Raw genomic sequence first — 19,369 nt, forward strand, 5'->3', positions numbered from 1 at the left:
CATTAGCGTTTTCATTCGAACCTATCGCTGTTTTCTTTTCTCCTCTCCCTCGCTCCAGTTTTTCACAAGTTCATCAAACAACCGCACTAAGAATATTTCATCAAGCACGGTGAGTAATGGCTTCTCCCGTCATTGTTACTTGCACCTCTTGCCACATGTACAGTTTATCTATCTCTGTCGCTGATGAGGGATTCACATGTGATAAATGCAGGGAAATAGTTAGGCTGACAGAGAAGATTTCAGAATTAGAGACACGCATCCAAACTTTAATTGAGGACAGTAAGAATGTTAGGGCTCTAGATACGGCTTTGGCTGCGTCTAGCTCAGGGATTCCTGTACATTGTTCGGCTCCGGAAACAGAGCCCCAGCAGCAGGGCAACTGGGTGACGGTGAGGCAGCGTAGTCGTGGGTCAAAACACTGCTCTTCTGTTCCGATCAAAACATTAAACAGGTTCTCCCCACTCAGTGATGCACCCACTGAGAAACCTGATGAAAGTGCTCTAGTTATTGGTGATTCTATTGTACGGAACGTGAATATAGAGACACCAGCCACCATAGTCAAATGTTTACCGGGAGCCAGAGCGCCTGACATCTTGGCAAATTTAAAAGTGCTGGCTAATGCTAAACGTAAATACGGTAAGATTGTTATTCATGCCGGCGCTAATGATGTTCGACTTCGCCAGTCGGAGATCATTAAAAATAACATTAAAGAGGTGTGTGAACTTGCAAGCACGATGTCAGACACTGTAATATGCTCTGGTCCCCTCCCTGCTTACCGTGGTGATGAGATGCATAGCAGATTGTCATCACTCAATGGCTGGATGTCTAAGTGGTGCCCACAGAATAACATAGGTTTCATAGACAATTGGACGAGCTTTTGTAAAATTTCGATTACTTTTCTTCTCTTTTAGAAGAAAACAAACATAACCCCAGGTATTTATTCAATACAGTGGCTAAATTAACGAAAAATAAAGCCTCAACAAGTGTTGACATTTCCCAACACCACAGCAGTAATGACTTTATGAACTACTTTACTTCTAAAAATCGATACTATTAGAGATAAAATTGCAACCATTCAGCCGTCAGCTACAGTATCGCATCAGACAGTGCACTATAGACCCCCTGAGGAACAGTTCCACTCATTCTCTACCATAGGAGAGGAAGAATTGTATAAACTTGTTAAATCATCTAAACCAACAACATGTATGTTAGACCCTATACCATCTAAGCTCCTAAAAGAGATGCTTCCAGAAGTCATAGATCCTCTTCTGACTATTATTAATTCCTCATTGTCATTAGGATATGTCCCCAAAACCTTCAAACTGGCTGTTATTAAGCCTCTCATCAAAAAACCACAACTTGACCCCAAAGAACTAGTTAATTATAGACCAATCTTGAATCTCCCTTTTCTGTCCAAGATACTAGAAAAGGTGGTATCCACACAATTATATTCCTTCTTAGAGAAAAATGGTATATGTGAGGATTTCCAGTCAGGATTTAGACCGTATCATAGTACTGAGACTGCTCTCCTTAGAGTTACAAATGATCTGCTCTTATCATCTGATCGTGGGTGTATCTCTCTATTAGTTTTATTGGATCTTAGTGCTGCGTTTGACACAATTGACCACAAAATTCTTTTGCATTGACTTGAACACTTTGTTGGCATCAGTGGAAGTGCATTAGCATGGTTTAAATCGTACGTATATGACCGCCATCAGTTCGTAGCAGTGAATGAAGATGTATCCTATCGATCACAAGTGCAGTATGGAGTACCTCAAGGCTCAGTACTAGGGCCGCTACTCTTCACGCTTTATATATTACCCTTGGGAGATATCATCAGGAAACATGGTGTTAGTTTTCACTGTTATGCTGATGATACTCAGCTCTATATTTCTTCGCAGCCCGGTGAAACACACCAATTTGAAAAACTAATGGATTGCATAGTCGATATAAAAAACTGGATGACGAGTAATTTCTTACTGCTAAATTCTGAAAAAACAGAGGTGTTAATTATAGGACCTAAAAACTCTGCTTGTAATAACCTAGAACACTGTCTAAGACTTGATGGTTGCTCTGTCAATTCTTCGTCATCAGTTAGGAACCTAGGTGTGCTATTTGATCGCAATCTTTCCTTAGAAAGCCACGTTTCTAGCATTTGTAAAACTGCATTTTTCCATCTCAAAAATATATCTAAATTACGGCCTATGCTCTCAATGTCAAATGCAGAAATGTTAATCCATGCATTTATGACCTCAAGGTTAGATTATTGTAATGCTTTATTGGGTGGTTGTTCTGCACGCTTAGTAAACAGCTAGTCCAAAATGCAGCAGCAAGAGTTCTTACTAGAACCAGGAAGTATGACCATATTAGCCCGGTCCTGTCAACACTGCACTGGCTCCCTATCAAGCATCGCATAGATTTTAAAATATTGCTTATTACTTATAAAGCCCTGAATGGTTTAGCACCTCAGTATTTGAATGAGCTCCTTTTACATTATAATCCTCTACGTCCGCTACGTTCTCAAAACTCAGGCAATTTGATAATACCTAGAATATCAAAATCAACTGCAGGCGGCAGATCCTTTTCCTATTTGGCGCCCAAACTCTGGAATAACCTACCTAACATTGTTCGGGAGGCAGACACACTCTTGCAGTTTAAATCTAGATTAAAGACCCATCTCTTTAACCTGGCATACACATAACATACTAATATGCTTTTATTATCCAAATCCGTTAAAGGATTTTTAGGCTGCATTAATTAGGTAAACCGGAACCGGAAACACTTCCCATAACACCCTATGTACTTGCTACATCATTAGAAGAATGGCATCTACGCTAATATTTGTCTGTTTCTCTCTTGTTCCGAGGTCACCGTGGTCACCAGATCCAGTCTGTGTTCAGATCAGAGGGTCACTGCAGTCACCCGGATCCAGTACGTATCCAGACCAGATGCTGGATCAGCACCTAGAAAGGACCTCTACATCCCTGAAAGACAGTGGAGACCAGGACAACTAGAGCCCCAGATACAGATCCCCTGTAAAGACCTTGTCTCAGAGGAGCACCAGGACAAGACCACAGGAAACAGATGATTCTTCTGCACAATCTGACTTTGCTGCAGCCTGGAATTGAACTACTGGTTTCGTCTGGTCAGAGGAGAACTGGCCCCCCAACTGAGCCTGGTTTCTCCCAAGGTTTTTCTCCATTCTGTCACCGATGGAGTTTCGGTTCCTTGCCGCTGACGCCTATATAGGTCGCACTGGACTATAAGTCGCATTTATTTAGAACCAAGAGAAAACATTACCGTCTAAAGCCGCGCGAGGGCGCTCTATGTTTTCAGTGTAGACTACAGGAGCACTGAGCAGCATAGAGCGCCCTCTTGCGGCTGTAGACGGTTATGTTTTCTCTTGGTTCATTTCTCTTGGTTCATGTCAAATTAATTTTGATAAATAAGTCGCACCTGACTATAAGTCGCAGGACCAGCCAAACTATGAAAAAAAGTGCGACTTATATTCCGGAAAATACGGTATTAATTTCATCAGACATAAAACTAAAAAGGTTTAGTGAAGCTATAATCATGTGCATTACTCACAGTATGAACAAAGCAGTGGTCACTGTCCTCCTCTGCGTACAGGACCCCATCTTTAATGAACACAGAGATGGCTCTCAGGATGAAGGACACAAACAGGTTCATGTGGATGAAGTTCCTGGTGCAGTGAAGCTTCCTGTTGACAGACATTCAAAGGCAGGAATCAGGATTACAGTGTTGTTGGGAGATTGAAATTATAATGTCTTTGGGTGGGCAGTCGAGGGTCTGTATCAATCACTGTGCAAACACTTATCAATGCTTCTTTGAAGCCCTTGGCATCTTAACATAATGTACATCATACGCAAGTATAATCAGTCTTTTTTGATTCTAGGTACTTTAAAGAACCACTGCACAGATACTTTTCTAAAGAACTAAACATACAAAGTACTCAAAAAGCTTCTTTTAGGCTGTAAAATTAATTTTCACTGTAATTGGGAAACTGTATTTTAAAAGTTAAGAGGCCAATCTCACCAACAAATGTCTAAGTGATAATACACACCAAAAAGAAGAAACAAAAATTATATTTTGCATGAAGAAAATTAATCTTCTGAAATTAAATTCTGTATTTTTAAGATAAGTGATTAGAATACATGTCTAAATGCAGTTAATATTTTTTGTGAAATACTTTTTTCCTAACATACTTTCACTGCCCATAAAGTAGCAAAAACAACATGGTAATAGCTTGCTTTGATATGTATCATGTACTTGTTGTGTGATCAGACCGCTTTAAAACTGACCTGAAGCGGCACAGAATGACCATAGCTGCGGTCAGAGACACCAGAGATGTGCTGTAGCCCACCGTATAGAGAGCCTTCACAGACGCATAGTACATGTCCTTGGGAAGGGAAGAGAAAACTACATTAGTCATGGTTAGCAGCAGTTTAGCAGAGGTTTTTGTTTACTTTCATTTCTGTTTATGTAGTACTATGAAAGCTTAATTCTGCTAATGAATAAAATATTTTTTTATAAAATATTTTAAAGGTAATTGTGACTCTTTATCTCAAAAATGTCTTTATCTCAAGTCTTTTCAGGATTACAAGTTTATAACTTTTATAACGCAATTGCAAGAAAAAGTCAGAATTGGGAAAAATCAAGAATAAAAGCTTGTTTTTGCACGGAATAAAAAATAAAATAAAAAAAAGTTAATTGCGACTATATCTACGTTTTACAATTCTGAGAAGAAAAGTCACAAAGGTATAAAGTTGCAAGAAAAATATCAGAATAGTGACAAGCTTGTTTCAGCCAAGGGATAAAGGAGGGGAGGGGGGTTATTGCAACTTGTTTTTATCACAGTTTATTTCATAATTATGTCTTCTTTTCTCACAATTCTGTGGGGAAAAAAATCTGAATTGTTAAAATTCTGACATAAGAAATCAAAAATTTCAATTATGAAATTAGTACAATTTTTGTTATATTGTTGGACCACTAATTTGAATTTGTATTACTCTTGTAATGACTATGGTCTAATAAATGACTTTGTTGGCTATGACCCTCATATTATATAGTTGTTCTGAGCTTGTCCCCTAGATGATTTATATCATCAATAGTTCAGTCAGATGAGATACTCACAGGTTTGGTTGTGTTTTCAGCAATCATACAGGCATCAACATAGTGCGGATACGGTTCAGACCATCCGAACTCTGTACAGTTTCTGCTGATCTTGCCGAGCCCTGAAAATCAGCCAGGCAACAATAAGAACAATGCTAAATCAAGCGTGTTTTCTGCTTTAAACATACTGTAAGCACCTGCTGCAATATGCTGCTGTCAGCAGAACCACAAGAGCAAAGGAGCACATACATCACATGTACATTTATAATGATGCCAATAGTTTATAATTTATAGGTCGTTTATCCAAATCCCTTAAATACGACCCATCAGAGCGTATACTACAATTGCGCCCCTATCGGCAAAAGGTCGTTTTCATATTAATGTTTTGTACTCTTTTATTTGCACTCTGATTTGCGTTTCGTGTAGCTCAGTTTGTAGATTATTGCGTTATACTTTGATATGTAATCATAAAAAAAATATCCTTATTTATAAGTGAGATTTTGCCGATTGGACTCAAAGACTATTATCCCTTGCTTAATACATACTTTAGATGTATTTGTTAACTAATATGTGTTAACAAATGGAACCTTGTTATAACTACTACCAATACTTTTTGTGAAAGTGACATGACATACAGCCAAGTATGGTGACCCATACTCCAAATTCATGCTCTGCATTTAACCCATCCAAAGTGCACACACACAGCAGTGAACACACACACACACACCGTGAACACACACCCGGAGCAGTGGGCAGCCATTTATGCTGCAGCACCCAGGGAGCAGTTGGGGGTTCAGTGCCTTGCTCAAGGGCACCTCAGTCGTGTTATTGCTGGCCCGAACCCACAACCCTAGGGTTAGGAGTCAAACTCTCTAACCACTAGGCCACGACTTCCCGACTTGTTAGGGGAGGATTCAAAACTGGTACTATAAAGCAATAATATATTATCATCTCTCACCCTCCTCTGGACTCATAAACTCGAAGAGCTCGGGACAGGTGACCTTCACGACCTCGCCGACACTGGCCGCCTGCCAGCAGGTCAGATTATCCCACTCCCACGGACACTCTGAAAATATAACAAACCAATCTCACATTAGTACACCTCACATCTCACAGCAGCTAGTTAGGTTTGACACGCTGGGAATATTTTTAGATTTCAGGCCTGTTTGTTTTTAGACAATTACCACTGAATTATTGTAACATCCTTAGAGTGCCAAGTAAATAGCATGGCACTGAATTATAATAATAATTCAAAAGCATATATAACAGATATTGATATATCATGGTATTACAAACAGCAACATCACAGATTATATATATATTGCCTCAGTCTCATAAAGCCATATTACATCTGGACTAAATACAATCTAATAAATAAAAAAATAAAAAATACAGTAAATAAATTATAAATAATATAAAGTCTCAATATGAACACTCTAAATACAACTAAACTCAATAAAGGCTACTACTACTACTAAATAAAAACGAATCAAAAATTAATAAATACATTCTACCATGATTCTATAAATAAATTCAAAAAGTAGATACTATTCAGTTTCAGTGTGAACACTATAATAAATACAACTAAATACAATGAATAAATACTAAAAATAAACTCTATAAGATACAATCGAGTTTCAACGCGAACATTATTAATAAAAACTAAACTGAATAAATGAATGAATATAAATACATTTTATGAAATTAATATCATTCAATCTTAATAAGAACACTATAAACTCAAACTAAATAAAAACTAACAAATGAATGAATGAATGAATATTCAAAACATACAATAATAATGAAACAAACACTAATGAAGAAATGAAATGATGTTATTGTTTCTCGATATTATCACTATAAATACTAACTAATTAACTAAATAAATATAAAACATAAATAAAATCAATCAAACAAACCAATGAATGAATACTGAAGCAACATTTCAGCAATCATTTACATCTGGTAACTCTCCAAGGAAAAAAAACATTTCTCTGCAGCTCATTTCACAGAATTGTGAAACAATAACATAATTCATGAGCATGTGCTTAAATGTTTCGCTAACTCACAGGAAGGAATGAAGTCATAGTTACTTTGGCCGAGAGCCTGATTAACTAGACGCTGTACATTTAGTATGATTAAAGTCTCTATAGCCAAGTTTAGTTTCTCTGTGGGCAGCCAGTCTGCTCTTTCTAGCTCGAGTGAACATGTGAAGTGAAAGTGGAGAGCAGTAGGTTTTGTCTGTCTGGTGGCGCATGTTCTTTCTCACAGATCTCAAATCGGTCCAGACACAAACCCAATTATCTGAAAGGCAGAACGAGAGCTCTTTAAAACCAGCGGGAGAGAGCGAGAGAGATGGAGAAACAGTGAACTAACCAGATGCAGATAAAACTGTTCATACTGACACAGAATATTGACTCGCTGAATCATTTCAGCTAGCAAACAGCTTCAGATGAACACATGTGCTCAGACTGACTCACCGCTATAAAGGTCACTGCTAGATCGTAATCAGATTTATTGGTGAGATTTTGCCGATTGGACTCAAAGACTAATCAAAGTGTGACGTCACTGATGAGTCAGGAGCCCTGAGGACGTATCACATCATTACAGCGTCATTCAAGAACATTTAAAACAGATACACAAGAGTGGAATATGCTATGTTTGAATACTTACACACTATGCTTATTAGTTAGTTTTAGTTTTTTTTACAAAAAAAAAAATCTCTTTTAATTGAAATAAACCTGAAATAAATACAATTAAATATTAGTAAAAGATAAATCATTTTACATGAAAAAGAGAAAACTGAAACAGATTTAAGTGAAAAATAAATAAAAATACATTTAGCTTTAAAAAATATTTTTAAGAAAAAAAAAACTAATACAAATGACCAAACTAATAAAACTTTAACTGAAACTAAAATGAAACCTAAAAACTAAAAGATTATTCAAAATATAAATAAATATATCCTAATACTATAGTAAAACTGTAATAGTATATAAATAATATTAAATTAATGTTGTCAGATGAGCTCATTATGTTGTATGTTTAATTCAACATAGGGCAACCAGTTATCACCTTTGCAATAAGATATTATCTTTATTTTTTACATTTTGGCCATTTTTATCTATAAGTCTCTCCAACATAATCAATAATTGGAGAAAAATCGTTATACAAATACATCCAAATCATTCAATATATATTTATTATTTTTGTTTTTGTTTTTTTGAAAGTCTGTTATGTTCACCAAGGTTGCATTTATTTGATCAAAAATACAGTTATATAAAAGAGTATAAAATGGTTTTCTAGTTTAATATATTTAAAAATGTAATATATTCCTGTAATGTTAAAGTTTTATTATATTACACCTATAAAAGTATATAATAAATATTAGAAGTATAATCAAATATAACAGTATAAAATAATAGTCAGTCACATTATGTTGCATGCTAATTCAACAAGTGGCATCTAGCTATGCTTTTTGAAATAAGATATGATCAGCATTTGAAAAATAAACAGTTATTTAACATTTTTAACCCAATTTTATGTAAAATGTCTGACTGTTTATCAGTTCATTCAAAAATGTATCAAGACGAATATCATCAAAATTACTGTTGATACTGCTTCCCGTAAAGCTGTTATTTTGCAATACGCTTATGTTCTAAATGACTCTAGTATCACTCTCACTCACTTTCTCTTGTCTCAATTTCTCTCTCTCACACACACTTGCTTTTTCTGTCTGCATCTGTCAATTTTTTCCCTCCTCTTGCAAACGTGGCTGTTTTATTTCCGGCTGAATGATTTTCTGTCTGCGCAGCAATGAGCCTGCTGTGCTTTGAGGAACACGAGAGGATGAGGGTCAATGAGGCAGAAGATAGAGGTCATTCCTCCAAAATTCTCCTCGTTCAAAGACACAGAGCATCCGGACACTAAAGTCACACACAAAAAGGTCAATGCATTGCATGTGCAAAATATCCAGCAAAGCAACATTGACTTTTTGAGATAAATAGCACAAGCAAACATTTAAAACTAAATATTTGATGTATTTAAATTAATTTAAAAGTATAAACTGCAGGTTTCTGTGCTCAGAATGACACTGAGTTTACTAAAACCATATTTTGCAGCTACTGTACAACATCATTCCCCACCAATGAGAGCTTTGAGTTTAACAAGGTCTTCAATTACTGCCATTTTAATGGTTTTCAGATATCCTGAAACTGATGCTTAATTCTCTGCTAGTAAGCATGTTGCTCTCCGTTGCGGTTGAGGATACTATTGTCGTCTAATTAGCTTAACCGCCCCCAGAGGATGCTGATTGGATGGCTAAAATTTGCCAAGAATATAATGGCTCTGAAGCGAGGCTGAAAAGGGAGATGTATGAACACACATAGCCAGATATTTACTTCCTTTTCACAGCACTTTGTTGAAAATACTAGTAAATTTAGCACTTTTCAGTTTAATACTGCTGGGGAAAAACATTCATATTAATTAACACTTAAATTAACTTTAATTAACACTTCAATTTCTTCAATTATTTGATTAAAAAATAGAATAAAACAGTAATATTGTCAAATATTTTTTACAATGTAAAATAACTCTTTTCTATATGAAAATGTCAAACTGTATTTTATTTCTGTGAGTCAAAACAGAATTTTCAGCATCTTTACTCCAGTCTTCAATGTCACACGATCCTTCAGAATTAATTGTAACATGCTGACTTGCTGCTCATGAAACATTTCTGATGAATAGAAAGTTCAAAACAACAGCATTTATTTTAAAAATAAATATTTTGTAACATTATGTTTTTACTGTCATTTTTAATCCATTTAATGCATCCTTTTAATCAATTTAATACCTTCCTTCAAAAAAATAAATAAATAAATAAATCAGCATGTAATATACGACTTTACTGTCATTTTTAATGTTTCAGTTTTATTTATTCCTAAAATGGATTTACTGCTCTATTTAAACAAAAAGGTGTGTTTGCTCTGATAAGAATAGCAATAACAATACAAAACACATCTGGTTAAGGTGGATTGGTTTTTGCACTGAAATTCCACATGTAAAATTTTTACTTTTCAGTAAATTTCAGTGTCTTTCTAGCAATTCAAGCTGTTTTACACCTTATAATCTGTTATTTTCTGCTTCCAAACACTATCTGGAGTGTCCTTAAGGCTGCAAACATATGAGTCAGAGTCAAAGTGCTCTCTCTCCATCTTCCTCTCGGCCCATTTATCCACATCCCGCTGGATGAGTCCTCCAGCTCTCACAGAAATAACTACTCTTCTCTGTAATTGCTGACAGGTGTCACAGCCCTGCTTCCTGTTTACCACAATACCTGAATACCTCTATAGGGGACGGATAACACATTTAGTACACAACGACCTAAATGAACCCATGTGAACACAAGTTGAAGTTAATTTAGTGGTTATATTGAAACTCTGGGAGAGATGGAGAATCATGACTAATTCTTTACAGAAGAAGGACTGATAGCGAGATGGGAAACACAGAATTGAAAACATGCTAGATGGAATGTTGCATTGTGACATATTCGAATCATTTCCATGAACTGACGTGATCATTTCTGTGAATCGGCTAAAAAAAAGATTCAGCGGGTCTTTGATGGTTGCTGACATCCCTGTCTGGCATATTGCATGCTCATACACAGCCCAATAAAGCCATATAGATTGCAAAAGTTCTGTTCATAATAAAATCATAAAGAAAAATGTATCAGCATATTAGAATGATTTCTGAAGGATCATGTGACACTGAAGTCTCGAGTAATGATGCTGAAAATTCAGCTTTGCATCAAAGCAATAAATTCCATTGTAAAATATATTCACATAGAAAAGTTGTTTTAAATTGTAATAATATTTCCCCCTTTTTTACTGGTTGTACTGTATTTTTCATATGATAAATGCAGCCGTGGTGAGCATAAGGGAACAATATCTTATCGACCCCAAACTTTAGAAGAGTAGTGTACCAAAAAGTTTTGCCTGATTGAATCAAATTATATTAATAAAAAAAACTACCATTTTTATTGTAACCAGCTTATATTTTGCCCCATCAGTCAAAATCTTTCTTTTAAAAAATGCTCTTATTATCAGCTCACTCATCAGTTCACGGTGAATCAGACATGTGCAAAAGAGGCGGTTTTGATGCAGTTAGATTGAAAAGTACTCTAGAAATGGGAAACTTCAGCTGTTATCATTTCCTGTTCATCTTTCACACTGTAATTGGAAGATCAAATGCACTGGATTATGTAACAGATGTTTTGCCACATTTGGTCATCTGTATATTCCATGCATATATTCTGTACAAAAAATATACTATACAGTGGCTATAGAACAGAATCACCCCACTTTTGTTGCTTTGCAGCCTGAAATGAAGACGGACTCCGTTTTTGTTTTATCCTGTTGTATTTACTCAGTGCAACTTATAGCATTCAAGTGAAAGGTATAACACCAACATGTCAGAAAAAAAGAACAAAATAACAGTTGGAAAAAGGATCATCCCCTTGTGTCAGTATTTTGCTCTTTGCTCGATTTTAGTCTGTTGGGATATGTCTTAACTAACTTTGCACATCTAAACTTTGCAATATTTGCCCACTCTTCTTTGCAGAACTGCTCAAGTTCAGTTCAATCTGATGCTGAGCGCTTGTGGACTGCAGTCACAGATTTCAGTGGGGTTTAAGTCTGGGCTCTGACGAGGCCATGCAAGGACATTTAGCTTTTTCTTCTTCAGCTGCTGTTTGCTTTGGTTCATTGTCATGTTTGAAGGTAAACCTTCTTCCCATTGACAACATTCTGGCAGAGGGCAGCAGGTCTTCCTCAAGAATTTGACAGTATTTTGCCCCATCCATTTTCCTTCTATCCTTACAAGTGCTCCTGTGTCTGCTGCAGAGAAACAAGACATTACCATCTCCATGCTTTACTGAAGGAATGCTGTTATTTGGATGCTGAGCTGGATTGGATTTCTGCCAGACATTTCGTTTAGTGTTGAGGCCAAATAATTAAATTTTAGTCTCATCTGCCTCAGAATCAAGGTGCATTTGGCATAGCACAGTCTGACTGCATGAGGCCCTTTTTGAGGAGTGGCTTTTTCTTGCAAGCCTCTTTTTGCTGTTGTCACATGCACACAATGACCACAAGATCATAAATTCCTGCAACTGCTTCAGAGTTACTGTTGGCCTCTTGGTCGCCTCTCTGACCAGTGTCCTTCTGACTCTTTCATCCAGTTTGAAGCGACGTCCTGATCCAGGAAAGGTTTGCGTTGTACTAAATACCACTTCTCAATAATAGACTTTACTGGATATGGAGATCTTTCTATGGTGCCTTGCCACCCATAGTTGATTCTTTGCTTCAGCTGCACTACACCAACTACTGAAATGCTCCAGCAAAGCTCTTTTCATGCTGAGCTAATCAAAATGAGCACACCTGATCACAGTTGAAAGTCCGATGGCTTTGTGTGCCACTGAGAAGGTGATTGAAAAGTCATTTTAAGGAGCGGGGTGATCTTATTTCCAACTCAATGATTCAGTTTTTTTTTTTCTGACATTTTGGTTTTATATATTTTATTTGGATGTTATAAGATGCAGTGAGTAAATACAGCTGGATAAAACAAAAACTGTGCATCTTCATTTCAGGCTGCAAAGCGACAAAATGTGATCATTTTAAAGGGGATGATTATTGTCTATACCCAATGTATATACTAGACACTGCAAAAGTGTTAGATAGTCTTCACTCTCTCTTACCAAACTTTTCGTCATCTTTTGGGTTGTGCAGGTTGATTCGCTCCATGCATCTCTCCTCCTCCCGTTTGATGACGCAGTTGGAGATCTCTGAATGTATGGGCCACATCTGGATCAACAAACAAATAAATAAACCAGAACAACGCAAGAGCAGGGTGAATAAACAGCAGCTGAATTCATGACACAAAAACCACATAACATTTCCACTGACAACTTAGCTGCATATAAACAAGATGAAAAATCAACCTGCAAAATCTGCACTAATCCCATCTGTTTACCCCTCTGGGGGTTAATAAAAAAAAACTTTCACACGCTTTATATTTTATAGAAGTTGTGTTATTTCTGTCTTTGCTGTCAGAAGGATTTGTTACTGTGTTGGACTGAATGTAAAAATCTATAAAAATCCACCTAAAACCGGTTGTCCTAAACCTTTCTGAACTTGCTTCCATGTTCCAAAACCAGCTTGACCACCTTAAACCCGTATGACCTGGTTTGAAATCTTTGTATACTCCACATCCAGCCAAACATCTGTAACCATCAAGAAGACATTGAGGAACAGTGATGGTCGTGATATGATCTCAGTTGATCATAAAGCATACGTTTAATTGGTTTACAGGAAAAGATCACCCAAAATGTAAATTTGCAGAAATTTAGCACTGAATCACTTGCTCACCAATGGATCCTCTGCAGTGAATGTGTGCCGTCAGTGTCCAAGCAGCTGATAAAAACATCCCAATAATCCATCTTGATGGATTTTTCTTACAAACACACAGTGTTTCACTTTACAAGATGTTCACTGATGGACTGGAGTTTAGTGGATTACTTGTGGATTATTGGGATGTTTTTATCAGCTGTTTGGACTCTCATTCTGATGGCACCCATTCACTGCAGAGGATTCATTGTTGAGCAAGTGATGCAATTCTAAATTTCTCCAAATATGTTCTGATGAAGAAACAAATTCATCTATATCTTTAAATGTTTGAGGGTGAGTAAATATTTTTTGTTTGAACTATTCCTTTAAAATGTATAGCAATGTGTGGATGTTTTTTTTTTTTTACATGCACGGATAAAACAAATGTGGTGTCAAAAATCCAAAACAATGATTTGTCTGTAGTAGGGCGTGAATTAGACAGCACAACTGATGGGGATCAATTTAAATTCAAAATAAAGTGCCAAATAATAACATTCTATGATGTACTGTCCATTGATCCGAATAGAGAGCACTTGAGCAGCCAACTGTTGCTATGATTACCTCCCCCTGCAACTTAATGAGTAACTTGGAATCTAATGTTTGTGGTTACTGAAATGTTATGCGAAAGTCCTTAAATTATGTAAAATTAGACATTTAATATTTCAGATATACTGTATACGCTTAACAAAATCGCCAATCTAAAACGATCCTGTCTGCATTCTGGATTCCAACAAAAATAAAACCTTCACAGAAACACAAATAATGTAATGAATGATGGTTCCCTTTTCATTGCTACTGAACATACTGTGCCATCTGGATTCTGAATTCTACTGCATTTACAGATTCAAATACTAGATTTTAATTAGAATTAATACAGTTGTATCATTATTTAGTATATCAATTAACACGCATGCAAAATTCTGTGCTTTGGCTTTTAAAAAACGAGAGAGAAAAAATACACATACATAACCAGTTTTGCATAGTGTGAAGAACATTTAAAAAAAATCTAAACAACCCTTTCTCCACTATAAAGACTTATTTGTGCAATTGAAAGGCTCCATGGATTTTAAAGGTGAATCAATAAAGAACCTTAATTTTAAGTCTGAATTTATAGAGGTGAAATGAAATCACAGATCTCAATATAAAATTATCAAACTCTTCCAAGACCAATTGATCTAATCTATCCATATTCATTTAATAGCTCTATACTCTTACTGTATATCAATAATTGGCTCATTTGTGTCCACTTTAGGAAAAACATCTGAGACAACATTGATATTTCTGTCAAATTACATACATTGTATTTACTTTAACTATATAACGGGATTAGAGAGTCGTGGCCTAATGGTTAGAGAGTCGGACTCACAATCGAAAGGTTGTGAGTTCGAGTCCCGGGCCGGCAGGGATTGTGGGTGGGGGGAGTGCATGTACAGTGCTCTCTCCACCTTCAATATCACGACTGAGGTACCCTTGAGGAAGGAATCGAACCCCCAACTGCTCCCCGGGCCCTGCAGCATAAATGGCTGCCCACTGTTCTGGGTGTGTGTTCACAGTGTGTGTGCACTTTGGATGGGTTAAAAGCAGAGCACTAATTCAGAGTATGGTTCACCCTACTTTGCTGTATGTCACGTCACTTTCATAAGAGCAACATCTTAGAAATATTTTTCAATGGACATTTTTAACAAAACCCTCCATTCCCACCATTCAAACATCCTTTTCTCTTTATTTTGATTAAAGATAACATGCTCTTGTTTGTTACCTCACTGTAGGGAAATTACCAAGAAGACCTTTATCACACTACAGTTATCACAAAACCTCAGAATGTGTTTTTCTTCTTCTTTTAAAAGTCAAGCTTTCAGATATGCTTTATAACTGAGGAACTAAAGCAGAACTAGTTTTTGTATTTTCTGCTGGCCTGTTCACAATGCTAGTGTGTTTCGAGAGATTAATAACACTCTGGTGAAACACACTAGCATTGTGAACACTGTAGAAGAAAATACAAAAACAAGTTCTGTTTTAGTGCTACTACCTGTTTCCAAGGTGTCAACATGTTCATGTTAATTTCAACATACTAATGGATTTTTAAAATCAAAACTTAAATCTGTTAATATTACTTTATTTGAATCTGAGCTAACATGAACAAAGATTCATATACACTGTAAAAATTATTGCAAATTATTAGTTATTGCTAGTTAATGCATTAACTGAGGTTAACTAAGGAAGGTAAAGTGTAAAGTGTTACCAAAAAAACCCCCAACAACAACTGACTAACTGAAATAAGTTTAAGCACTAAAATTATTGAAAATAATCTAGAAAATGGACATTAATAAAAACTAAAACTGAAATAAAAATAAATGAAACCAACATAAAAGTCCTAATAAAACTGACAAAAGCACAGAAATATTTGTTATAAATCGAACTAAAATTAAAATGAAAAATAAATAAATAAAAGCTAATTCAGAACATTAATATTAACTATAACAGTAAATAATACTTTAATAATATTTGTGATTGCTAGGGTATTCTGCATGGTTGCTAGGGCAGCAGTAGCTACTTTCTAGGGTTTTCTGGATGGCTGCTTAAAGTTTTTGGTCTCTAAATATGGCTATTTTATACCCTGCCAGACAAAATCATTACACGCAATGTTTAATAATGAGGGTTAGGGGTTTGTTCAAAACATTAACTTTTTGCAATTGTATTATAATTCATTATAATTTTCACATTTGTGAAATATAATCATGTAAATCTATGGCCCAACACAGGCCCAAGAAAAATATGTGCCCGTCTCTGTTCTTACCAGGCTGATGATGAGGAAGAGGATGAGGAAGGACTCTCTAGTCATGTGTCTATGCATTCTGCTCACGATTGTTCCCAGAGATTGTTCACACACAAACTTATAAAGCCTAAAAGAGAAAGAACATTGTTTTAAAACACACACACTCAGACACAGAGCTGCTTCAGTGCTACTGGCCATATCCATATCATAATACACTGCAGCACAGTGGCTCAGTCTGGATCCACAATAACACATAATCACCCTTACATTCTTTATTATATACAACCCCATCCAAAATAATCAAATCTCGGATCGCTGAAGTGTGCAGGGCCAATGTGGAGGGAGGGGCGAGTGGGCAAGAGTTTACAGGAAATGTGTGTCAGCCAGATTTACTGATCCACAGCGAATCTAAGGAGGTATAAATCCTTTAAGATGAGACCTGTGCGAGGACAGAGAACGGTCTCCGAGCCCCCACCGTCTTACTCATCTTTATTAGTTCCCCCCCAAAAAGGAATAACTGGATGAATCGTAGCGAATAAAACACACACTCAAACACACACATAGACATGAATGAGTAGTGATTCAATTACCTGCAAATGCAAAACACTCCCAATAAACCTCTTATTATTTGTTCTGATTGAATGTGAATGCTTTACAGTTCTCAAGTCTACAAATGCCAGTATCAGTAGAATTTTTCTTTTTTTCTTGCACATTTCTCCCTTCTATGTGCTATTTTTGTAACCCTTGTTAAATGCATGCAAACAACAGGCACTTCAAAGGAGAGAAAGACAGTTGAGTGTCAATCAAACAGAAGGATTTTTTTATGGATGCAAACGACACACACACACACACACACAGCGGCTCTGATAGCCATCATAATGGAAGCACAAGGCTGAATGCAGCTCTGTTTCTGAATGGGCACTGTGCTCTTGAAGGCAAAACAGCATCTGGCAATAATAATAACGGTCATTTAACATTGTAAGTTCTAGTATATTTTTATACGGCTAATGCTATTGTATCCTACCGTATTGCTACATTAATTCCATTAACATTGATGCCTCTTTTCCATGACACAAATGAAACACTGTAACACAAAAGAGAAAAACATCCCATTTTTACTACCCAATGAATTGAAATTATTAATATGGTTCATAATGTCAAAACATTACAAGGTCAAAAGTGTGAAAGGCTTCTAAATAAAATGGAGGTTGTTCCTATACATGACCATAAAAAAATTATAATTTTGAGACAATAATCTGAATGGGAATATGCAGTGGTTGGGTTTGTTTGCATGAATGTGAAGGCAGCATTAATGTGTGCTGTGACTCACTGCGTGCCTTCATATTCACTGCAGAAATCTGGATTGATTTACTGATGATGGTGGGAGGCGTTAGAGAGAGACATCAGACCTAATACACCATCAGAATTGGCGGATAATTGGCTTAACACAGGTTATTTGCTGTAAATGACACTAGCAACATTTTTCTGGCTCAAGAAACACAAGTTTGCTTCATGCAGGGCATATCAATGCATTGGATTGTATTTCACCCCAAAATAAATAAAATGCATAATGTTATTGGCTTTTTAAGACACAGTATATATTCTGCATTATTGTCAGTACAATTCAACCCATGTCCTCACTAGTTTTCATTGTTAAGTCTCACGATGTTTAACTTTTGAGGTTTGGCTGTGATTCTCATTATTTGTAATTAGATTCTCATTACTTTAACAGAGTAAGGAAATCATCCTGTCTGGTCAGTTTTTTCTTATTAAAATCAGTCGATTTTAAAGGTAGTACAACAAATACATTAAAAGTATTAATAATGAATAATATTAGTGCTTGAATAACATTATTATGCTTATTTTCTGCATTACAGTCAATGTAAACGTGATGAATTAATATATTTACAGTAGGCAAATATAATTTCGTGTTGTTTTCTTTTAATTTGGGGGTGGAATGTGACATTCTAGACGAGCATCAGGAGATTCATCCATAGCTCACGCTGAACAACGGTTTGCAATAAACATGTTTTGGATCCAAAATCATGGTATCGGTACAGTATAACCCACAAATCATCTTTCAATTATTGAACTGAACAAAGCAAAGCCCAATGATCTATGCGGTCTCTGAATATTTAGTCTTCTTACATTAATAATTAATCCGTCTGTAGAAACACGCCGTTGACAGTCGTGCATTATCGTGATTCGTGAACTGAGGTCGCTTGCATTCAATGTATGACTGCGATCAATGACTGAAGAAACGCCAAGAAGAAGCGCAAACTCACCATCACAAAATGACTCACGATATAACCCCTCTTCTTTGTTATAACGTCTGCAAATGGACGGTCCGATTCGTGCACACCTGCTCGTTCAACTTTGTCATCCGCGTCTCACATCGACACAGTGGAGAAATGAAGATCTGTGGAGCACGAGAGGAGCGTGAGAGTGAAGCGCGCGTGCATGTGCGCCCGGTGATTCCCTCACTGCTGCTGACAATCCACCTGCACTGAGAAACACTGCATCACTGCACATCTTTCACAACCTTATCACTGAAATGTAATTCACCAACATTTCACATTTTTTTCACCATTATGCATTGCATTGCCTTTACTTATATTATGAGTTTATAAATGTGGTTGGTGGTCCATTTACTAGTTAACAATCCTGGAATTGTTCATCATCACTAATATCGCTCAACAAAAACAAACATAATTTACTGTATTAATAAACCATCAGTCACCCATTATTTAGTGTACACTATCCACAATTTTTCACCAGTCTGCATTATGCATTCAATGCAGTTTCTTTAAAGAAGTTTTGCCCATTTCTAATTGTGGTCTGCAGTTCGGTTATTAACAGTCCTACCATTATTCATCATTAGTTACCATCACGAATATCACTCAAACACTGAAAATCAGTCATATAAATAAACCACCACACACCATTACTTACCATCATTTACCATCAATGTACAATCTATAACCAGCAATAAACATGATTCACCATTGCTCACAAGCAATAG

General features: G+C 36.3%; 1 protein-coding gene across 4 annotated transcripts in view; it reads right to left on the reverse strand.

Annotated features, from left to right (window-relative positions):
* The window catches only part of adcyap1r1a (adenylate cyclase activating polypeptide 1a (pituitary) receptor type I), a 28,999-nt gene extending 10,190 nt beyond the window's left edge, over window positions 1–18,809 (reverse strand). Inside the window, exons 1-7 of one of the 4 annotated variants that reach the window (XM_059563072.1) lie at window positions 18,633–18,809; window positions 16,369–16,474; window positions 12,884–12,989; window positions 6,092–6,199; window positions 5,155–5,255; window positions 4,323–4,420; window positions 3,589–3,721 (exon numbers count right to left, since the gene is read on the reverse strand). In XM_059563072.1, the coding sequence (XP_059419055.1) occupies window positions 3,589–3,721; window positions 4,323–4,420; window positions 5,155–5,255; window positions 6,092–6,199; window positions 12,884–12,989; window positions 16,369–16,425 (603 nt within the window). In that variant the 5' untranslated portion in view covers window positions 16,426–16,474; window positions 18,633–18,809. The remainder of the gene's footprint in view (window positions 1–3,588; window positions 3,722–4,322; window positions 4,421–5,154; window positions 5,256–6,091; window positions 6,200–12,883; window positions 12,990–16,368; window positions 16,475–18,632) is intronic. The other 3 variants (XM_059563073.1, XM_059563074.1, XM_059563075.1) reach the window with 3 other exon arrangements.
* Window positions 18,810–19,369: the final 560 nt, after the last annotated feature.

The sequence above is a fragment of the Carassius carassius genome, chromosome 12, assembly GCF_963082965.1.
Source record: "Carassius carassius chromosome 12, fCarCar2.1, whole genome shotgun sequence".
NCBI classification, from domain to species: Eukaryota; Metazoa; Chordata; class Actinopteri; order Cypriniformes; family Cyprinidae; genus Carassius; species Carassius carassius.